This window comes from Vidua chalybeata, chromosome 10, assembly GCF_026979565.1.
Source record: "Vidua chalybeata isolate OUT-0048 chromosome 10, bVidCha1 merged haplotype, whole genome shotgun sequence".
In the NCBI taxonomy this organism is placed as follows: Eukaryota; Metazoa; Chordata; class Aves; order Passeriformes; family Viduidae; genus Vidua; species Vidua chalybeata.
Genome location: NC_071539.1, coordinates 20831430 through 20849269, shown reverse-complemented (window position 1 = coordinate 20849269; position 17840 = coordinate 20831430). Strand labels below are relative to the sequence as shown.

At 48.2% G+C, this 17840-nt stretch overlaps 1 protein-coding gene across 2 annotated transcripts; it reads left to right on the top strand.

The window, feature by feature from the left end:
* The first annotated feature begins 2078 nt into the window (after window positions 1-2078).
* On the top strand, window positions 2079-17353 carry CLDN18 (claudin 18). 2 transcript variants are annotated; one of them, XM_053952006.1, is made up of 5 exons: window positions 2079-2298; window positions 14104-14268; window positions 15772-15877; window positions 16221-16331; window positions 17176-17353. In XM_053952006.1, exons 1-5 carry the CDS (start codon window positions 2079-2081, stop codon window positions 17351-17353), a joined length of 780 nt encoding a protein of 259 aa, XP_053807981.1. The 2 variants fall into 2 exon arrangements, with proteins under 2 accessions (XP_053807981.1, XP_053807980.1); XM_053952005.1 differs by lacking the exon at window positions 2079-2298 and adding an exon at window positions 9928-10147.
* The last annotated feature ends 487 nt before the right edge of the window (window positions 17354-17840 follow it).

Here is a 17840-nt window from a genome sequence, read left to right as displayed (position 1 = left end):
GCCCACCCAGGGATCGACATGTACCAAGTGGAGACGCTTTTTCCAGACCTTCCCAAGTTGATTGAATGCAAAGTGAATTTATCCTTTGAGTTAATGCATTGAACACAATCGTTGGCTGCCATGAGTCTTTTCCGTCTCCAGGTGATCCCGGTGGTGACAAACACAGGGAGTGTGTTTGTGCTCTGGACTCAGGCTCTATATTTAGCTATGTGATACTGGGAAAGCTTTCCGTTATTAAGCTCTGTTGACCGATACTGAAAGTAATTAACAGCCCCAACATGGAGCAGGCGAGGTGTGGCACCAGGACTGGTTGTCACTGGGACCAAAAAATGTCTGGGAGAGAGAGCTGGTTGTGAAAGCACGTGAATCACCAATCCTGTTCTTTTGGGGAAAAAAAAAAATGGAAAATAGGGTAGTGTTCCATTTAAACCTGAGGACTGTTTGGAGTTGTGTTTTCCTTGGCTGGTGTTTGATATTGGGAATTAATTTCATGAATGATGTGTAACAAACATCGGTATTAGACACAACATTTTTGGAATTGATAATTGAGGCTCTGGGATCTTAAGTGAGAGTGACATTTCCGTTGGAGCTTCATGAGTAGAGCTGCTCTGCTTTAGACGTGGGAACAGACTGGGCAACTTCCCACAGTCCCTTGCTTGGTTCTCTCAAAAAGGTGCAGGACCAATATAATCTCTGGGAGATTTTGCTCCCACAACAGGTTGGATCTTCCTCAGAAGCAGCTTTACAGGGAAGTCCTCAAGGCATTGAGGCCAAGCATCTGGAAGAGACTCCAGGGTCCTTGAGCAAGGGTGAATTCAGCCAGGTGACAGAGGTCCACTCCTTCATGCTTCCTCCCGACCTTCCACTTCCACCATCTAAGTGTCACCCCACTGAACTCCACTTCTCCTGAAGGTCCCTCCTTGACCCCTCCACACGCTCTGTGTATCTGGCACTGCTGAAACAGGGCTCCTCATCTCCTCTTCTCCTGCACATCCCTTGTTCCTCTCCAACCACAGACGGGTTGGTACCTGTGGGAAACTGGGCTAGGAAGGAAGCGGTGAGGGATGGAGCAGAATGGGCAAATGAGGCATTACCCCACAAAGGTATTTTCTGCAATAAGGCCAGGTCTCTTAGGGTGCTCTGGTCTTATAGCAGGTCTTAGATGGCTCTGCCATCCTCCTTTGTCCATGGAAACAAGTCCAAATTCCTATTTGGATGAGTGGTATAAAGCAATAATAAATGAGGATATGCAGCTTTGTCTGTTTTCCCCTTGGTTCTCCCACAACAAACTGCAGGTTCACACCTTTCACTCTTCAGCAAGTGCTGCCTTTCCTGTGGTCTCCCAGCCCAAGCTTCCTGAGGTGTGCCCAAACACCCATTGCTACAAGATTCCCTTTTTTATACATTAACCTTGGCTTAAATGTTTTGGTTGAGCCAGATGGAGCCATGCTAATAAATCATGGAATCATTTAGGTTGGAAAAGCCCTCTAAGATCATCAAGGCCAGCTGTTCCCTTAGCACTCCCAGGTCAGTCATGTCCCCAAGTGCCACATCCACACATCTGTGAAATCCTACCAGGTACGGAGACTCCTCACTTCCCTGGGCAACGCTTGACAACACATTCCATGAAGGATTTTTTTCTAATATCCAATCTGAACCTCTCCACTTGGCTCAAAAGCGTCATCCTTGCCAGGAAAGGATTAGGTTCTCCATAATTTTTATGTTTCGTCTGATTTAAGCCCCTCTGTGCTTGGTCTCCTGAGGTGCCCTGGTGTTCCTGTGGAAGCTCTCCAGAGGGACCCGCTGGTCCCGTCCGGCCGTGCCTCTGCCTGGAGGGAGAAGGTAAACAGAGAGCAAGCTGGAACAAATGGCTCTTGGTACCGAGCAAGGAAATTATCTCACCGAAACAGATAAAGGCAAGGGGAGGTTTGCATGGTGCACCCAGAGCTCTCTTGACTGCTGGCGTGACGTAGGCAGTGCCTCCAGCTAAAAGTCCCTGGTGCCCTGGCTGCCCGCCCCAGACCCGGCTTGTGGAGGCTTGCGCGCGCCCAGGACGCGGCTCCCGTGCGCCTGGCACCATGTCGGTGACAATCTGCCAGTCCATGGGCTTCGTGGTGTCCGCCCTGGGCATCGGGGGCATCATCGCCTCCACGTGCATGGACCAGTGGAGCACCCAGGACCTGTACAACAACCCGGTGACGGCTGTCTTCAACTACCAGGGCCTCTGGCGCACCTGTGTCCGGGAGAGCTCCGGCTTCACCGAGTGCCGCGGCTACTTCACCATCCTGGGGCTGCCAGGTAGGGCCCGATGGTGCCAGGGAAGAGGTGGGAGGGGGTGGGACACAATCTCTGTGTGAGGAGTGGTGGATTTTCAGTGGGCAGCCCAAATTTCAGCCAAAGAGGATCCCGGGTGCTCACCCTGTTTGGAAAACATGTCATTGGAGATACCTCAAGACAAACGCTCTCCCATGGCCAAGCTGAGTTTCAGCAAAACTCGTTACAGGTGATTATGCATCCTGAGGTATTGTCCAGGCTGCTCACGGCGGAAATTTGTCCTCTGTGCCGTGGGTGGCTCTGGCTCACATTCCTGCCCCAGCTGTGTGGCTGTGTGTGGCTTCCCACCAGAAGCCACTAATAGTCTTGTCACTGGAGAAGATCCTTTCCTAAGAGGATATGTCACAGTTCAGCTCACTGTATTTCTATTTGGGCTAACACCACCAGGCTGGATTTCTCCCTAATTCTCCTTTGGTTCCAGTTTTTTCTGCCACGGGAATAATTCCCATCCCGGTTGTGCCCAGAGTATCTCGGGGTGCAAACAATTAGGTTACAACAGGATTATCTGGGGTTTCTTCTTGCCTTAATACAGTGAGAAAAAAGGCACTTAGACTCATATACCCATCTGGCCTCTGTGCTTTGATACAGCCAGAATGGAGGGAAGAAACCAATTATATCAGGAAATCACGGCAGAACTTCTGCAAAATGGCATTTCCAAAACACACAGAAAAGGGCATTGTGCACAAAAATTACTTCTCTCAAGAGGAGGCACAAATCAAACCAGTATAACCCAGTGTGGCTGTGGCCTCAGACACCAGCTGGGGAGGTGTTTCGTCCCCTGCTGAAGGATGACATCCAAAGAAGGGTGTTTGTGCAGGGCTGGCATTCACACGCTGTGCTCCCAGTCAGCAAAGCTGAGCAGCTTCTCCAAGGGAAAACTTAGGGAGCAAAGGGCAGGACAGGTTGGTAAAACCCACTGGGTTAATGGTTGGACTTGATCTTAGAGGTCTTTTCTAACCTTTTAGAAAGAGATTAAATTTACCATGTGAGGAGTAAATTGAGGTGTAAAAACCAAACCCTCCCCACACAGATGCTCCCACAAGACACTGCAGTTCTTCCAGTTCTTGCAGCTCTTCCTCAGTTCTTCTGCTCAAAAAGCTTAAAATCACAAAAACTAACTCTATGAAAGAAGCAATTAACCTTTTCAAGTGTTCAGCTCTGGGAACTACTCTAATCTTTGAAGAAATCAGAATACTTGAGATTTGGAGGGTTTTGTTCTTTCACACCTTTGTCACTGACCTCAGCCCCTACAAAAAAAAAGCAGAAAACTAGGGATGGTTTCTTGGCAATTCTAAAACCTCCAGTCTGGTGTCTGTTGGGTGTGTATTAACATTCTAAAATGGGAATGTTGAGGGGATGGATTTCCTTCATTAGCAGGATTTTCCTGCGTTTAGAGGGGCTGCTGGAAATCAGTGTGTCCATGCCCCTGCCCACAGAAGGGGGTGGAACAAGGTGGTCCCTAAAGTTCCTTCCAACCCAAAACCATCCTGGGGTTCTGTGTTTCCGTGATTCCTCAGCTCCCTCTCACCAGCTTTGTGCATCCCTCCCAGCCACAAACAGAAATGGGCATCCTATCCTAAATATTGGGGTTTCTGATGAAGCCTTCATCTTAGAGTGGAATTCCCACTTGTGTTTGCCAGGTTTATTGCTGTCACCTACAAAAAGGGATATAAAAAAAGCCCAAGGAATAAAGGACAGACATAAAAAATAAAGGTGGTGGATGCCTGAGCCCCCAGAGTTGCTGTCCTCACCCTCAGTGGTGTTGGGGAGATGGCGTGGGCTCAGTGTAAGGGAATATAAATATTTATGTGCTTTGTCCCAAATGATCCTTTTCATGACCAGTGCTATCAGCACTGCCCTACAAAATGAGGTGGAATTTTTCCCTTTCTTTTTAATGAACTGGGCTTGTTCTTCTGTAGTCACCCCCCTCCCTGCTCCCGTTTTTTGTCCTGTTATAGATTGTCTGACACTTCCAGTCTCTGGAGAAGCTGGAGCAAAGCCTCACGTCCCACTGCTATGCTTTATGGATTGGCTCTGTCTCCTATGGGCATTTCTTCCCACCCACCACCAGCAAAGGTGGCACCCCAGTCAGAGGAGGGGGAAATGATGCTAAAAATCCTATTAATAATTTGTTCAGATACTATTTAAGTGCATCATCCCCGTGTTTATTTTAAGTGTGTGGCACCTTGATCCCCATGAAACCCCCCTCACAAACTACCCCAGAGTTAATGGTTTGTCAGCATTTCCATTATCAACCCCTATTTATTATCCTGACAATGGCAATTTATATTGGGAACAATAGTGCCAGAGTGAATAAAAATAATAGGACTCTGGCAAAGCAGCGAGGTGACCTGAGCACATCGAGGAAGTTTTGGGTTCTAAGGTTTTTTTCACCTCAATCCCTCGCTCCCACAGCAAAGATTAAACTTGCCTTGCCCATCATCTATCTTCAATTTAGTTGTGAATTTTAATTTCAAATAGATTGAGGAAAAATCAAGATAATAGATAGAAATGAGGAATTACCCAGGCAGTTTATGGCTCTGGCTGCTCAGCTATAAACAGTCACTCTCTGGTGAAATGTGGCACTGGAGGACTGGACATATTTGTTCTGATTTTGCTTTCTCCTGTTATTTTTTGCTCCTTGCTTTGGCGTGAGATGGTCTGGAGGACATAGTTGGAAACTGAGCACACAAATAAGGGATAAATAGCAAGAGCTGAGCTGGACAAGGCTGGTAGTTTCACCTTGTGTGGCGATCATGAGGTGATTTCTGCTCAGAGAAGAATTTTGCAGTTTCTCCCAACCTTGCTAAGCTACAATTGCATGGGCAGTGATTTCCCTGGTGTCTGTGTTGGTGTCTTTTTTCCACACCTATTCAGGGAGCCTTCTTCAGCAATTTTTCCGAGGACATTTTTCCTTCAGGTCCAAAGCCCTTTTTACCCCGTCAGAAGGGCTGAGATATCTCTCTGCTGTGGACCAAAGGGTTGTTGGCTTGAAACAGGAGAATATTCTTGCTTTTCCAATAGCAAACTTTGACAGTCTGGGAGCAACTTGTTCAACTTCTCCAAATGATAAAAATGCCCATGTTCTTAGAGTGCTCAGAGAGAAAAGAGCCCATGGGAATGCAACCAAAACTGCCCAGATTTTCCATAAATTTCAATTTGGCTGGTGCAGGGTAGCAGCAGTGCATAGATGTTTCCTGAGGAGAATTCATCCATAGGAAGCATCAACATTGTCTTCTCTGGATTTTTCCCTTCTATATCGATGCTCTGACAAAGTTTTCTTTAATTTCATACAACCCACAACCATTTTGTGGCGTAACCATAGCAAAAAAACCTGATTTTGGAGACAGGGCAGCCACTGGCCAAGGCGACAGCATCTCTGCTCCCTGGAATTGTTCCATGCCCAAAGCTTGTAAGGATGGGAAGTGCTAATTGCCATGTCATGGTCCTCCACTAGTGATGGCCAGGGCAGAGTCTCTTTCAAGGTCTGTTTGCGGCTTGAAATCCTTTCACCCAGCCAGGTCAGCTCTGAATTTTGAAACATCTGCAGGCAACTGCTGTAACCTGCTGAAAGTCTTTTTAGAAGTCAAGTTTTGGCTGCAGAAGGATTTAGGTGGTCCAGGTAGGCTGGAGACTTGATATATCCTACCAGGGGAGGAGGTGGCAGGGAGCTGAGTACATGTGTCACATTTGTTATTTTGTGCCTTTAGACCATGAAAGGATGAGAGACAAGGTAAAAAAAATCCTAAGGGATTGGAGATGAGGACCAGAAGAGAAAGGAGCAAGGCTGTGGAGATTTGGGGCTGGGCTACAGCTCATAGATGTGTAGGCAAGTTCAGCCTCATGCACCCCAGGGACCCTCTGAGGTCCCTACTGAGATCCCTCTTGACTCCCCCCAGTGGTGTGGATCTGAGCTGGGATGGGGTCCTTCCATGACCCACTTCCCTATCTGAATTCCAGAAAGGCCATTCAGCCCTTCTTATTGTGGACCACACTCACGAACCCTGAGGTGGTCCCAGCAATGGAGGGGCAGGAAGAGAAGGGTGGGTTTGCTTAGTCTGGGCCTGAGCAGGCTGGGCTGGTGTAAGCAGCTGGCAGGGTGTGAGCAGTGTTTGCAAATTTGAGAGCAAACATGAGCTGGAGGTGATTTTTGTGGGAGAGGCGGCGATAACATTCAGGAGCTGCCTGGGCCCAGGGACCGGTTTTGAGATAACACAGAGTCAACGCCTGGAGAGATAAAGCAACTATGAGCTGGAATAAAGGGGCACAGGGGAGTGGCCACAAAGCCCCCTTCTTTTCCTCATTTGGGTAAGCCACCGGGGCTGTCCCAATGCTCAGTGGGAGCTCTGTTTTCTGCTCCTTGGTGAGCTGCAGCCTCATCATTCCCCTTCCTCAGACACAGCTCAGAATTTCCACGTGGATTGGGAAACCCTCTGGCCAAGCATTCAGCTGCTGGAGACAATCCACAGATTGCTTGGAGAGAAACCAATCCTGGCTGTGGTCATCTCCATGGAGTGGCTGGAGATGAGCATCAGGTTGTGGTGAAGATGCTCAGACTTGCTCCACAGCTTTCGTCTCACCCATCCCCTTCTTGGGTTGTGCTCTGAGCCAACAGTTCAGACGAAACTCTGAGGGGATCTTCTGTTATATGGGAAAATGGGATGAATGTATTTTTCCATATCATGGGCAGCTCAGAAACAACCATTAAAAATAAGCTTAAAATATGAATATTTGAGAAAGGCAAAGGAAATGTGCTGGGGAAGGGTTGGGAAGGAAACAAGTTCAGATTTTGTCTCCAGAACTCTTCTTCAAGCATCCACTGAGGAAGATGTGGGAGTTTTGAATTCCCACTCTTTCAAGTATGTTCTAGTCAGAGCAGGAGAAATGGCAGTGGGATGGCTGGAGGACACTTCAGCCAATACTTTTAGGGAAGAGCAAACAGAAGCCCCCCAGACAACAACAATTATTCAAAGATGACAACATGTGGAGTGCTGAGCACGGATGGGTGTTTAACTCTTAACTGAGGACTGCAGCATGACCATCAGCAGCAAAATTCCTTCCTTGGCTCCATTTTTGGGGACACCATATGAGTGGGGTATGTCCAGCCTTGTGTTGGTTTCTCTTCTTTGGAGACATGATTCCATCTGGCCCTGCAAATCAAAGCCAGGCTGGTTCTCCTGGACTTTCCTGCACACCCGGAGATTTTGATGATGTTTTTTGACTGCTCCACCATTGCTCTGGGGTTTTGATGTCCCTGAGTAAGAGCCGTGATGAGAAACAGCATCTCCATCCACAGGGGAAAATTCCATTCTGAAGGAAAGGTTACTGAGGTGACAGACTGGACATGGGCACATCCAGGGATGGCCCTCTTTCCAACAGGTGTCTTGGGGGGATCAGCAGAGCTTGGGATGTGAAACACTGGAGAAGGAGAAGAAAAGGTCCCTGTTGGTTTGAAGAGCAGCTCCTGCTGCATGCAGCTGGAACCAGCAGCCAGGTTGGAGGAAGGAGTGGTGCGTCCCCTCCCACCAAAGCAAATGTGGATATAGGGATGGAAGGGCCACCACCACCGATATTCCTGCAACCACCCAGATGTCCAACTGAGCAGAAAAAAACCAATCATTTAAAAGTTGGCAGAGGTGTTTGGGGAAAAAAAAAGGGTGGAAAAAATATGTTCACCCATTTAATTCTCCCCCTTTCCTTCCCTTTTCCTCCCCAGGGGTTATTTTTAGCTATGATCAGTCTATGGGTTCGTTTCTCTGTGCACTGTTGCATGCACTTGGGAATAGGGGTTATGTCTCAAAGGAATATCGCTCCCTCTGACGTGTTCTGACGAGGTTCAGCCCAGGAAAAGGGATGTGGGCTCTTACCACTAGATGGCCAGAAACGAGGTGAGTCCTGGGGCATGGGAAGGACAGGAGTCATCTTGGAGAGCTGCTGAGGAGCATCAGGGCTTCGATAAAACCAGATTTTCTAGGCTGGGACACAGTTCTGGCTGTGGGACCAGAAAGGATGGGATGGAGAACTGACCACATTTTAGTACTTTTTGTCCTTCTATCTTCCAGGTCCTTCTCATCCCTAGTTGTTGTCTCAGCTTCTAAGTATTCTCCAGCACTGATCTATCACAGATCATTATCCAAAATAAGGAATTTCCTCATCATTCCTTGTCATTCACAGAGGATGAACAGGTCTTTACGACCTCTGGCTCTTGAGGGTTCTCTTTCATGGTTTTTATTCATTTTATCATTTTGCTGGCAACTGTAGATAGGTCAGAACTGACCCTTCCTGTGATATATAAACTTGCCAAAATGAGTGAAAATGATGACATTTGAATAAAACTGATAGAAGCAAAGACATCTTGTGCCTGACCTGAGAGGGCTGTGATTGCCACCAGACATGGAATTGTGCTCTGGCTGCCCCAGCAGAGCCCCACAAGCCAAGGGATGTCCTGGATGGTTGTTCTCCAGAAGGCAGGAGCAATATCCAGAGTGTAATAACACCACTGTAGCTCCTCACGGACACAAATAAGCCTTTCCTCTCTTCCTGGTGGTTTCACATGGCTTCACATCCAGGTGCTGCTGTGGATGGTGCCTGTGGTATGGACAGTTTAAAGTAGGAATTTGCTTCTAGGTCAGGACTGAAGTAAATTGTTTGGAGGGAGATACTGGATGAGAATGGCTGAGTGTAAAGCCTGGAAGGCCCTTGTACCTCACTGACTCCATTGGCAGCGTGGCACAGTGGATTTATGTTGCTCCCACGAGCCCAGCCCACCTCTCCACTGTGATAATGAATTTCCCACTTTTTACATCCCCCATCCCTTTCCCAGGACCATCCCTCCAGTCAACACGGACAAGCACCCCCTCAGAAAGGCCATTTCCCAGTGCTCCCTGTGCTCTCCTCCCTCCCACATGGGTTTCACTGTGATGGCAGTGGGGATGTGGGCGGGTGGAGAACAGGGCTGGAGGAGCTTTTCTGGATTAGTTTGGGGCTCTTGGCTTGGCGCCCTGGGTTGTGCTATGGTCAGCATCCAGTGGAAGTTCAGTGGTGGCCGAGGGCACTGCAAGGAGCAGCCACACCCCTGGGCTGGGCTGGTGGCCCCACAACTCTGACAGAGCCCTGTCTCTCATTGTGCCTCTTGTGAGGACACCTCCACGGGGGACACATTGTCTGGTGGCATCAACAGAGGGATGGGGAGGTGGTGGCCCGGGGCAGGTGCTGAATTCCCCTGGGGACATGGTCCTTGCCCCGTGACAAGCAAGCAGGAGAAGCCCAATGGGCAGCAAAGGGTTTCAGGGGGTGGCCAAGCCCCAAGTGGGTTACCCAACACCCGGCAGAGCGTGGCTGCTTAAACGTGGAAGGACAAGCACTTCTAAAGGACAAAAGCTCCTATCTCCAAGCCCTGCCGCCACAAACCTCCCCGGCAGTGAGAGTGAAACTGGACTATCTTGCAAAAACACTTTGAGCAAACAGCGCTCAATGGAAAGCATCTGATAAGAGCAGCTGCACTGCTGGTGGCTCAGGCAAGAGGACTCTGGTGCCCCATTAGGACTGCAGCTCCCTCGGGGCCGTGCCACCTCCGCTCTCCGGGGACGCACCATGTCCACCACCATCTGCCAGGTGATGGGGTTCCTCGTGTCATCGCTGGGCATTGCGGGGAGCATCATGGCCACGGCCATGGACACGTGGAGCACGCAGGACCTGTATGACAACCCGGTCACGGCCGTGTTCCAGTACCAGGGGCTGTGGAGGAGCTGCGTGCGGCAGAGCTCCGGCTTCACGGAGTGTCGGCCGTATTTCACTATCCTTGGGCTGCCAGGTAGGGGCAAAAACACTCCAGGTGTCACCCAGGGGCTCTCCTGGAGCTCTGCACAGTTTTCATCTGAAAGGAGGAGCAGGAATCTTAAAGCACTTTGCGAGGAATAACATTTCCAGTGTGATGTTATGAGTATAAAAATAGGAGTATATTTGTTGTCAAAATGATTTTTGTGGTGGGGGTTACTGGTGGGGGTTACAGCCTGGAGCATGTGTGGGGGATCTCTGGGTGAGCATCATGGGTTCAGCACCACTGCTGGCATAAATCAGCACAGCTCCACTGAGGTGAGGAGAGCGAGGCTGTTTAACCCTCTAGGTATTGTCCCTTAGAATGGAAACACAAGGAAAAGGGCTGTATGCAATTGTGTTGTGTCATAGGATAATGGAAATAATCGCAATGTATATGGAAATAATTGAAATGTACTGTTTTTCCAAAGATAGAACTGGAATGGGAGAAATCTGCCCATGAGAGGCGCGGGTAGGAAGGGCACAAAGGGGAAAGGTGTGTTCAGTCACTGCCCATCAGCTGGGCAGTGTTAGTACCTACAGAAGCAGAGTGCAGAGGCGTATGGCTGTCCTGCTTGCTTGCTAATGTTCCCAAAAGAGATGTTTTTCCTACCCCACTGCATGTGAGAGTATTGCAGTGCTCTCAGCCCATCAGTAAATTTGGCCCTGGGAGTGTTTTCACTCCTGGTGCATAATCACGAAAAGGTCCAAGCAAGCACCTCTGTGCATGGGCCTTCTGCAACAGTTGATCCAAGTGTGATGTGGGTTCCAGTCCTGTATCCTCAGGGATGCCATCTTCAGGGATGCCCTCAAGCTTCACTGAGGACCTGTGACTCTCTGAGGGGTGCCATGGAATAAATGTGTCTCTGTGTACCCAGCTTCAGGATTGCCAGGTAAATTCCTTCCCATTTGGAAGAGCAAACCTGATATTTAGAGTCACCTCTCCCGTGGGAATATTTCTTTTAAAGACTAAAAATTAGATTTATCCAACTATCTCTACAAAATGTTGACCACTATCTCTTCATAATGCCACAGGCAGGTGATTGTGTTTTAAATGAGCCATAAGAAAATGGGAACCATCATTTTGATGTCAATTTATCCCAATCAGGATTTTACTTTTTCAGTTATTTTTAAGTAATATGGCAATGAAGAAATGCGCAAAGCACTTGCAAACAATTTCTGTCGTTAGAGATATCCTGTCAGTGTTATCTTTATGAATCCAATTAATTGTTAAATTCCTTCAAACATACAGAAAAAATGTCCCTGCTGGAATTTGCTTAACTTAAACACCTGCTGGAATGTACTTAATTTTCCTAAAATTTCTATATCCCATCAATTTTTACTGGTCATAAAGTCATTTTATTACATATTAGCAACAGAAATGCAGGTGATGGTCATTTAAATTACTTGAAGTTGTCTTACCTCACTCACCTCCTACCACTCACATGGGGGAGGAAGATGACTATCCAGTTTCCTTTACCTCTGGAAAACAGGGATGCAGGCAGTGGTTTCACATCACTGGTATTTATTTTGGTGGAGAAGCTGTTTCTGTTGGTGCTTTTGCTATTCCCTTGTTATGGAACACCAGCCCTTGTATGGAAGCCAGGTTATCCTCTCTCACGAAAAGGTGTGTGTGAAAGGCAGGTTTTGTAACTCCAGGGCTGTTTGCTTCCTACTGCTCCTGATACCACTTTTCCTTAGTCTCCCACTTTGTTTGTCTAAGCCCTTCCACTCCTTCCTCCAAGCAGAGGTCATTCACCTTTGGAAAAACAGCTCTTTTCAAAGGACTTTCAATGGATGCCAAAATTCCCTTGAAACGGCAGTGCTGCCTTTCCAAACAGCTCCCACTTCAAGTCCCATGAGCCAAGTGGAGAGGTCTTCATGCCACAGCAGAAACAACTTCTTTCTCCTTTCCATCTCTTAGTCGAGACGGTGCAGAACTCTGTCTCATGGGGGCAGGAATGGCTGCTGATGGTTATCTAACATTTTTTTCTGTCATGTCCTGCTGTGCTCCTCTCCCTCCCCTTTCCAACAGCTCCTTTTGATGGAGATTCACAACAGCGCTCCAGCAAAAGTGGAGCATCCTTGGCTGCTTGGCTTGGCCCTGCCTGTTGCGTCCTTCCATGGGCACTCAAGGCACTGGGAACATCTCTCCTGAGAACCAACAAACTCTCTGTGGGATCTTTGTTTCGGGTCACTGTTTGACGGGTTGAAAGCACCCCAGTGATGACACCCAGGAACCTGCAGGACACACCCAGGAATGAAGCACTGTCTTGGGGACAAGGAGCTTCCACCATGATCCATGGTCTTGAATTATCAGCCTTTCCTGCCTGCCCTGAAACAAAAGCATTTGCAAAGAAACTTTGGTTGATGCAAAGACAAACGAAGATTGAAATTTCCTCCTCTTTCTGCTTCCCATCAGGTGCTGCGGAACAACCTCTGAGGGCTGATAAGCCGTATCCGCCATTCCCTGATGGATCATAACTAATGAGCTCCTACCTGGGGGCTGATGAATGGGAGATTGAAAACCCCCGGCTCGTTAGCACTCGTTATCAGCTGATAAGGGCAAATTGAGTCATAAGAGCTGAGGCAGTGGGACTGCTGGATGGGAGAAGGTGGTGTATTCCTGGCCTGGGGAATGGCAGCCCGCCCGCTTCTGTGTGCGCCACGGTGCCAGCGCAGTTCTGCTCCGCTTCCTGACACCCCACCGGGCAGGAGAGCCACCCAGGCACCCAGCACCCTCCTTGGAAGGGTTTACAGACCCTGCTCCCAACCTGTGCAAGGGCTCTGTGCTCCCCTGCACCCTTGGGCACGTGGTCACCCAGCAAAGGGGAGCCAGACAGGGCAGAGAAGTCCCTGAGGCTGTGGAATGTGTTTTCCACCTGTTTCACTCCATCATGAGCCCACTTTCTCTTCCCTGAAGAGGGGAAATCATGCTTGGGGAGCACCAAAGCCAGACCCAGGGCTGTGGGAGCGCGTGGCAGGGTTAGGAGAGGCTGCAAAGTGTCCCAACCAAATCCCAACAGCCCTTGAAATACTTCCCAGCACCCCTTCCAGGGCTCTGCCGCCTTCCTGTCTCTGCCAGGGACTTGTGCACAAGTAGGGAGGGGAAGTGTCTGGAAAAAGAAGGTATATGTGCTACCTTATTAGAGAATCACCTTGGTATTCAAGTACTCTTCCACCACTTCTCCAGTTTTAAAGGTGCAAGGTTCCCTTTACTTCTCCTTTTACTTTTCTACTCCACCCAAGAGAAGTCTGAAAGGTTTTTGCCTCCTTCAGGCCTCAACTCCCATGGGCATGACCCATCAGCATTCCCAGCTCATGGCATACTGCTGCACAAATTCAGGATGGGGTATTTGGATGTTTTATTCATGAACATGGACAGATTTATCCAGGACTGATGTTCCAAACAACCCTGGGAAGGATGTGGTGAGGGAGATGGTTACCAAAGCTTTGATTCTCTCTCCTTCTCTCTGTGTAAAATTTGTCAAAGTGATTTTCCTCTTTTCCACGTGCTTTACTGGGAAGCAGGAATATGTAGAACTGCATTTTGAGTCATGCAGTAGTTGGAAATATCCTGGATAGGTGGGTGGAGCTGTCTGCTTCCATTGCTGACTGGGGAGGAAAGAAGGGCCCTTTCTCAACCACTGTGGTTATGGAACAATCCATGCTTATCCCAGCTCCTCACTAACTCTTCTCCATGAATTTCACAACTGCTGCTATTGAACATTTCTAAAAAAATGCTGCCTAAACCATCACATTCTTTGGGAAGTTAAGTCAAACAGCCGCACTTCCAGAGGTGCCCCAGATAATATGGAGCAGATCCAGTGCCCATTTTCCAAGGTTTTCTGCTTTAATATTTCTATTTTCAGACAGAGGCAATCTTTGAAAATCCCCCAGACTGGCAAATCCCATTTCAGCCACTCAGCGAGGCTCTTGCTGTTTGTTTTGCAGCGATGTTCCAGGCTGTGAGGGCCCTCATGATCGTGGGGATTGTCCTGGGAATCCTTGGCCTCCTCGTGTGCATTTTTGCTCTGAAATGCATCCGGATCGGGAGCATGGAGGATACTGCCAAAGCCAACATGACCCTGACCTCTGGCATCATGTTCATCATTGCTGGTAAGTGGGAACTGTCGTGTCTTCCACATGGAAGGCTTTGCATTTCCCTGGAATTGGGAACTGGGCAAGTCTTGGTGTATTTCTGAAGTTATTGGCATTGTCCTTCAGCCTGATTTCCTGGGGTCAAGTGGTTTTTACCTTTGATTAGGGAACAAAAATATCTCTGGAAACCAGAAGTTTGTATGGACAAAACATGGAAGGCTGAAAAAACATCCCACAGATGGAAAAGGAAGTATATCTCTTGATTTGTTTTATATATGTTGTTGCCATATATTATTATAGCCTTTATTTATATCGAATATTTTTTTCAGTTTCAGGCTTTATCCATTATAATTTTAGGAAGATGCCTGGGGTTGTTGTAGCCTGGTTTGTAGGTTTTAAATACCAGCCTGCAAGGCTTCAGGAATGCCCAGCTTCCTCAAAAGTGCAAAAGCTTAATACATTATTTACATGTTTTCCTACATTATTTTTGAGATAAGAGTCAAATGAAATCTATATCCTAACAAAGAGAAGGAGAATGTCCCTATTTAAAATCCCTCAAACCCCAATACTTTTGCTGGGATTTGAGACATTCAACACAACTTCAAAAAGTATAAGCTGGAAAGAGGAAACCACCTTCTGCCATACAGCTTTAATTTTGTATTTTACATCTATCATTTTAGACTCATGGAGTGGGTTGGGTTGGAAGGACCTTAAAAATCATCCAGTTCCACCACTGCCATGGGCAGGGACACCTTCCACTGGACCAGGGCTCCAAGCCCCATCCAGCCTGGCCTTGGACACTGTGGAAGGAAGAGCAAAGCAAAACTGTCATGTGAAGGTTTTTTGCCAAAAGTTCTGGACTTCAGCTCTTCTGGACACCCCAGCTCCTACCTACCCTTGGTCTTTAAGGTCCCTTCCAACCCAAATCAGTCTGTGATTCCATGTTCAAGTGTTCTGTGAATTCCTCTGCTGAGGAAAACCAAAGGTTGACATTGCTGCCAGGATTGTCAGGGATGGCTGTCCCAGACATCCCGTGTTTGGATGAATGGAAGGACTTCCCTCCTCCTGGGGCTGGTCTTCCACATCTGGTGATAAACAGGCTGTGAACCAAAGACATCTCCTCCTTCATGTGACAGAGAGTGTGTTTTCCCATTAAAAACATCTGTCAGGGAATTTTTGGTCCATGTTTTTTGCTGTAAAACAAATGTTTAAAATGAACTACTGGGTGTTTTGTACAATGACCTGTTTGTTAAACTCATTTGTGTGACAAAACACACCAGGAGAAAAATTCCTGCTGGTCTGACTTGGGAGTGTGTTGTGCAATATTGTATTCCCGATGTTGCATTTTAAATGCAAGGAAAACCTGGAAGAAAAATGTAACACATTGTGGGTCCCCCTTTGTGCTGAAGGCCACAGAGTAGTGTCTCACCCACCTTTCCAGAGGTGTGAGATGCTTCCCTGAGGCTCCAGGTGACTTCTTGCACTGTGTGGCTCTCAGTCTGTCCTTCTGTCCCCTCTCAGGCCTGTGTGCCATCACTGGAGTGTCCGTGTTTGCCAACATGCTGGTCACAAACTTCTGGATGTCCACCACCAACATGTACCAGGGAATGCAGAACGTCCAGAACAGGTGGGTGCTCAGCTGGCTCTGCGTGCTACACCGTGGAAATCTCCCTCAGAGCTACTGCTGAAGGATTGGCAAACTCTGGGAGTATGTTGGGATGGTTGCAGGACCTGGAAGATTATTCTTAGGAGATAGAGTCTGGGCTGGAGACAAGCAAATGGGCTGGGATGTCTCTATTCTTACAGCTCAAGAATGAGATAGGGAGGTTATTGTGGTTCAGACGGCAGGTGGGACTTCTGGGGACTTCTGGGTACAACTGCAGGGCCAGAGGGAGTGTTCTGTGTCCAATGTGTCTGGGCAGCAGCAGACAGGACCTGTCACACCCTAACCAGCCACGCCTGTTTTGCAGGTACACCTTTGGCTCTGCCCTCTTTGTCGGATGGGTGGCAGGGGGCCTGGCCCTCGTGGGAGGCATCATGATGTGCCTTGCTTGCAAAGGGCTCGTCCCAGAAGAATCCCGGTAAGCTGAGCTGGGTGGACATGGGAAGGTATTGCAGGAAACCTTGGGTGCCCAGATGTCCCACAGCTGGCCCAGGATGTGTGGATGTCTGACACCCCCGTCACGATAGTTCTCCTGGTGATGGAAACACAGAGTCCTTTAGTCTGGAAAAGCCCTTTAAAATCAGAGTCCAGCCATTAATTCAGCACTGCCAAGGCCACCAGTACCTGAAGTCCAAGATTAGTGAGCTGCCCACCATGGGTCCAAAGTGAGCATTTGCCCTCCCTGACCCTGTGACTCACACTCGAACAGAGAGGACATGAGAACCAACCTCAAAATGTGACATTTGCACTGTGCTGGTAGATTCAGGCCCATGAATTGCAGGTTGCACAGCAGATTATTAGCAGGGGTAGATTGCATCAGCTGAGCCATGATTTACATGGAATTGTAAAATTCCAGAGTGGTTTGGGTTGGGAGGGACCTAAAGCCCTTTGCATTCCATAGATCGGGTAGATCCTGGTAGAAACCTTCCATAGACCAGGTAGATCCAAGCCTTGTCCAACCTGGCTTGGAACACTTCCAGGGATGGTGTAACATCACCAGGAATTTGTACCCCAAAATATCCAGTTACTGCAGGGGGAGTCCATCACTCCACAAATGGTTTACTTAAGGGAAAGAAAATACAAGTTTATGAAAGAATCTGAAAGGGACTTGTGGCTTTCCATGGATGGTGGGCTGAGCTCTCTGAGTGCCTCCAAGTGATGACACAGCACAGAGTTCCCTAAAACCCACCATGAGCACAGGGTGCAGTGTTGGGCAGTCACAGCCCCTGCAGAGGCTGATGTTCCTCTTGTGTCTCTTGCAGCTACAAAGCCGTGTCCTACAACGCCTCGGGCCGGAACATCTCCTACAGGACGGGGCCCTACAAGGTTGGCTCGGGGTATGAAGCTGACCCAAAGACCAGGAAGGGTGTGGGATATGAAGAAGCTCCTCGAAGTGAGGATGGGAGACGCCCATACCCTTCAAAATACGACTATGTCTAGCAGACCTTCTGGCCTTGAGTTGTGCTATCAGAGATTTTTATCTTCACAAGCAAAAAGTGCAGCAAACCAAGCAGTCTGTAAATAGGATTGTGTTTTCAAGTAGGTTTTCTCTACTCTGAGGTTGCATCTTTGTTGTGAACATCAGTTTTACTCGACTGCCCTTTAGTATTAACAGCACCAGGAGGTCTGTGACCAAAGTAATGCTTTGTGGTGCTCTCAGAGTAGAATACTTTGCTCCTATTTTCTGTATAAACTGATATCCAGGAGCAGTGCCTTGTGCCCTTTCTTAATTTCTCAAATAGTGAAAATTCCCCTTTTATAATAGCTATGTATTTGAAGTAAATTCTGTTGTGTCCCCTTGGCTGTGCCCAAAGCAAACAGAGCCTGTGGTCAGGGCATTTTCCTCCCTGGTGACTTCTCTGCCCAGTCCCACCTCTGCTTTGCTGGCTGTACTCTAACGCTGATGTGTTCTGATATTTAATCTGAT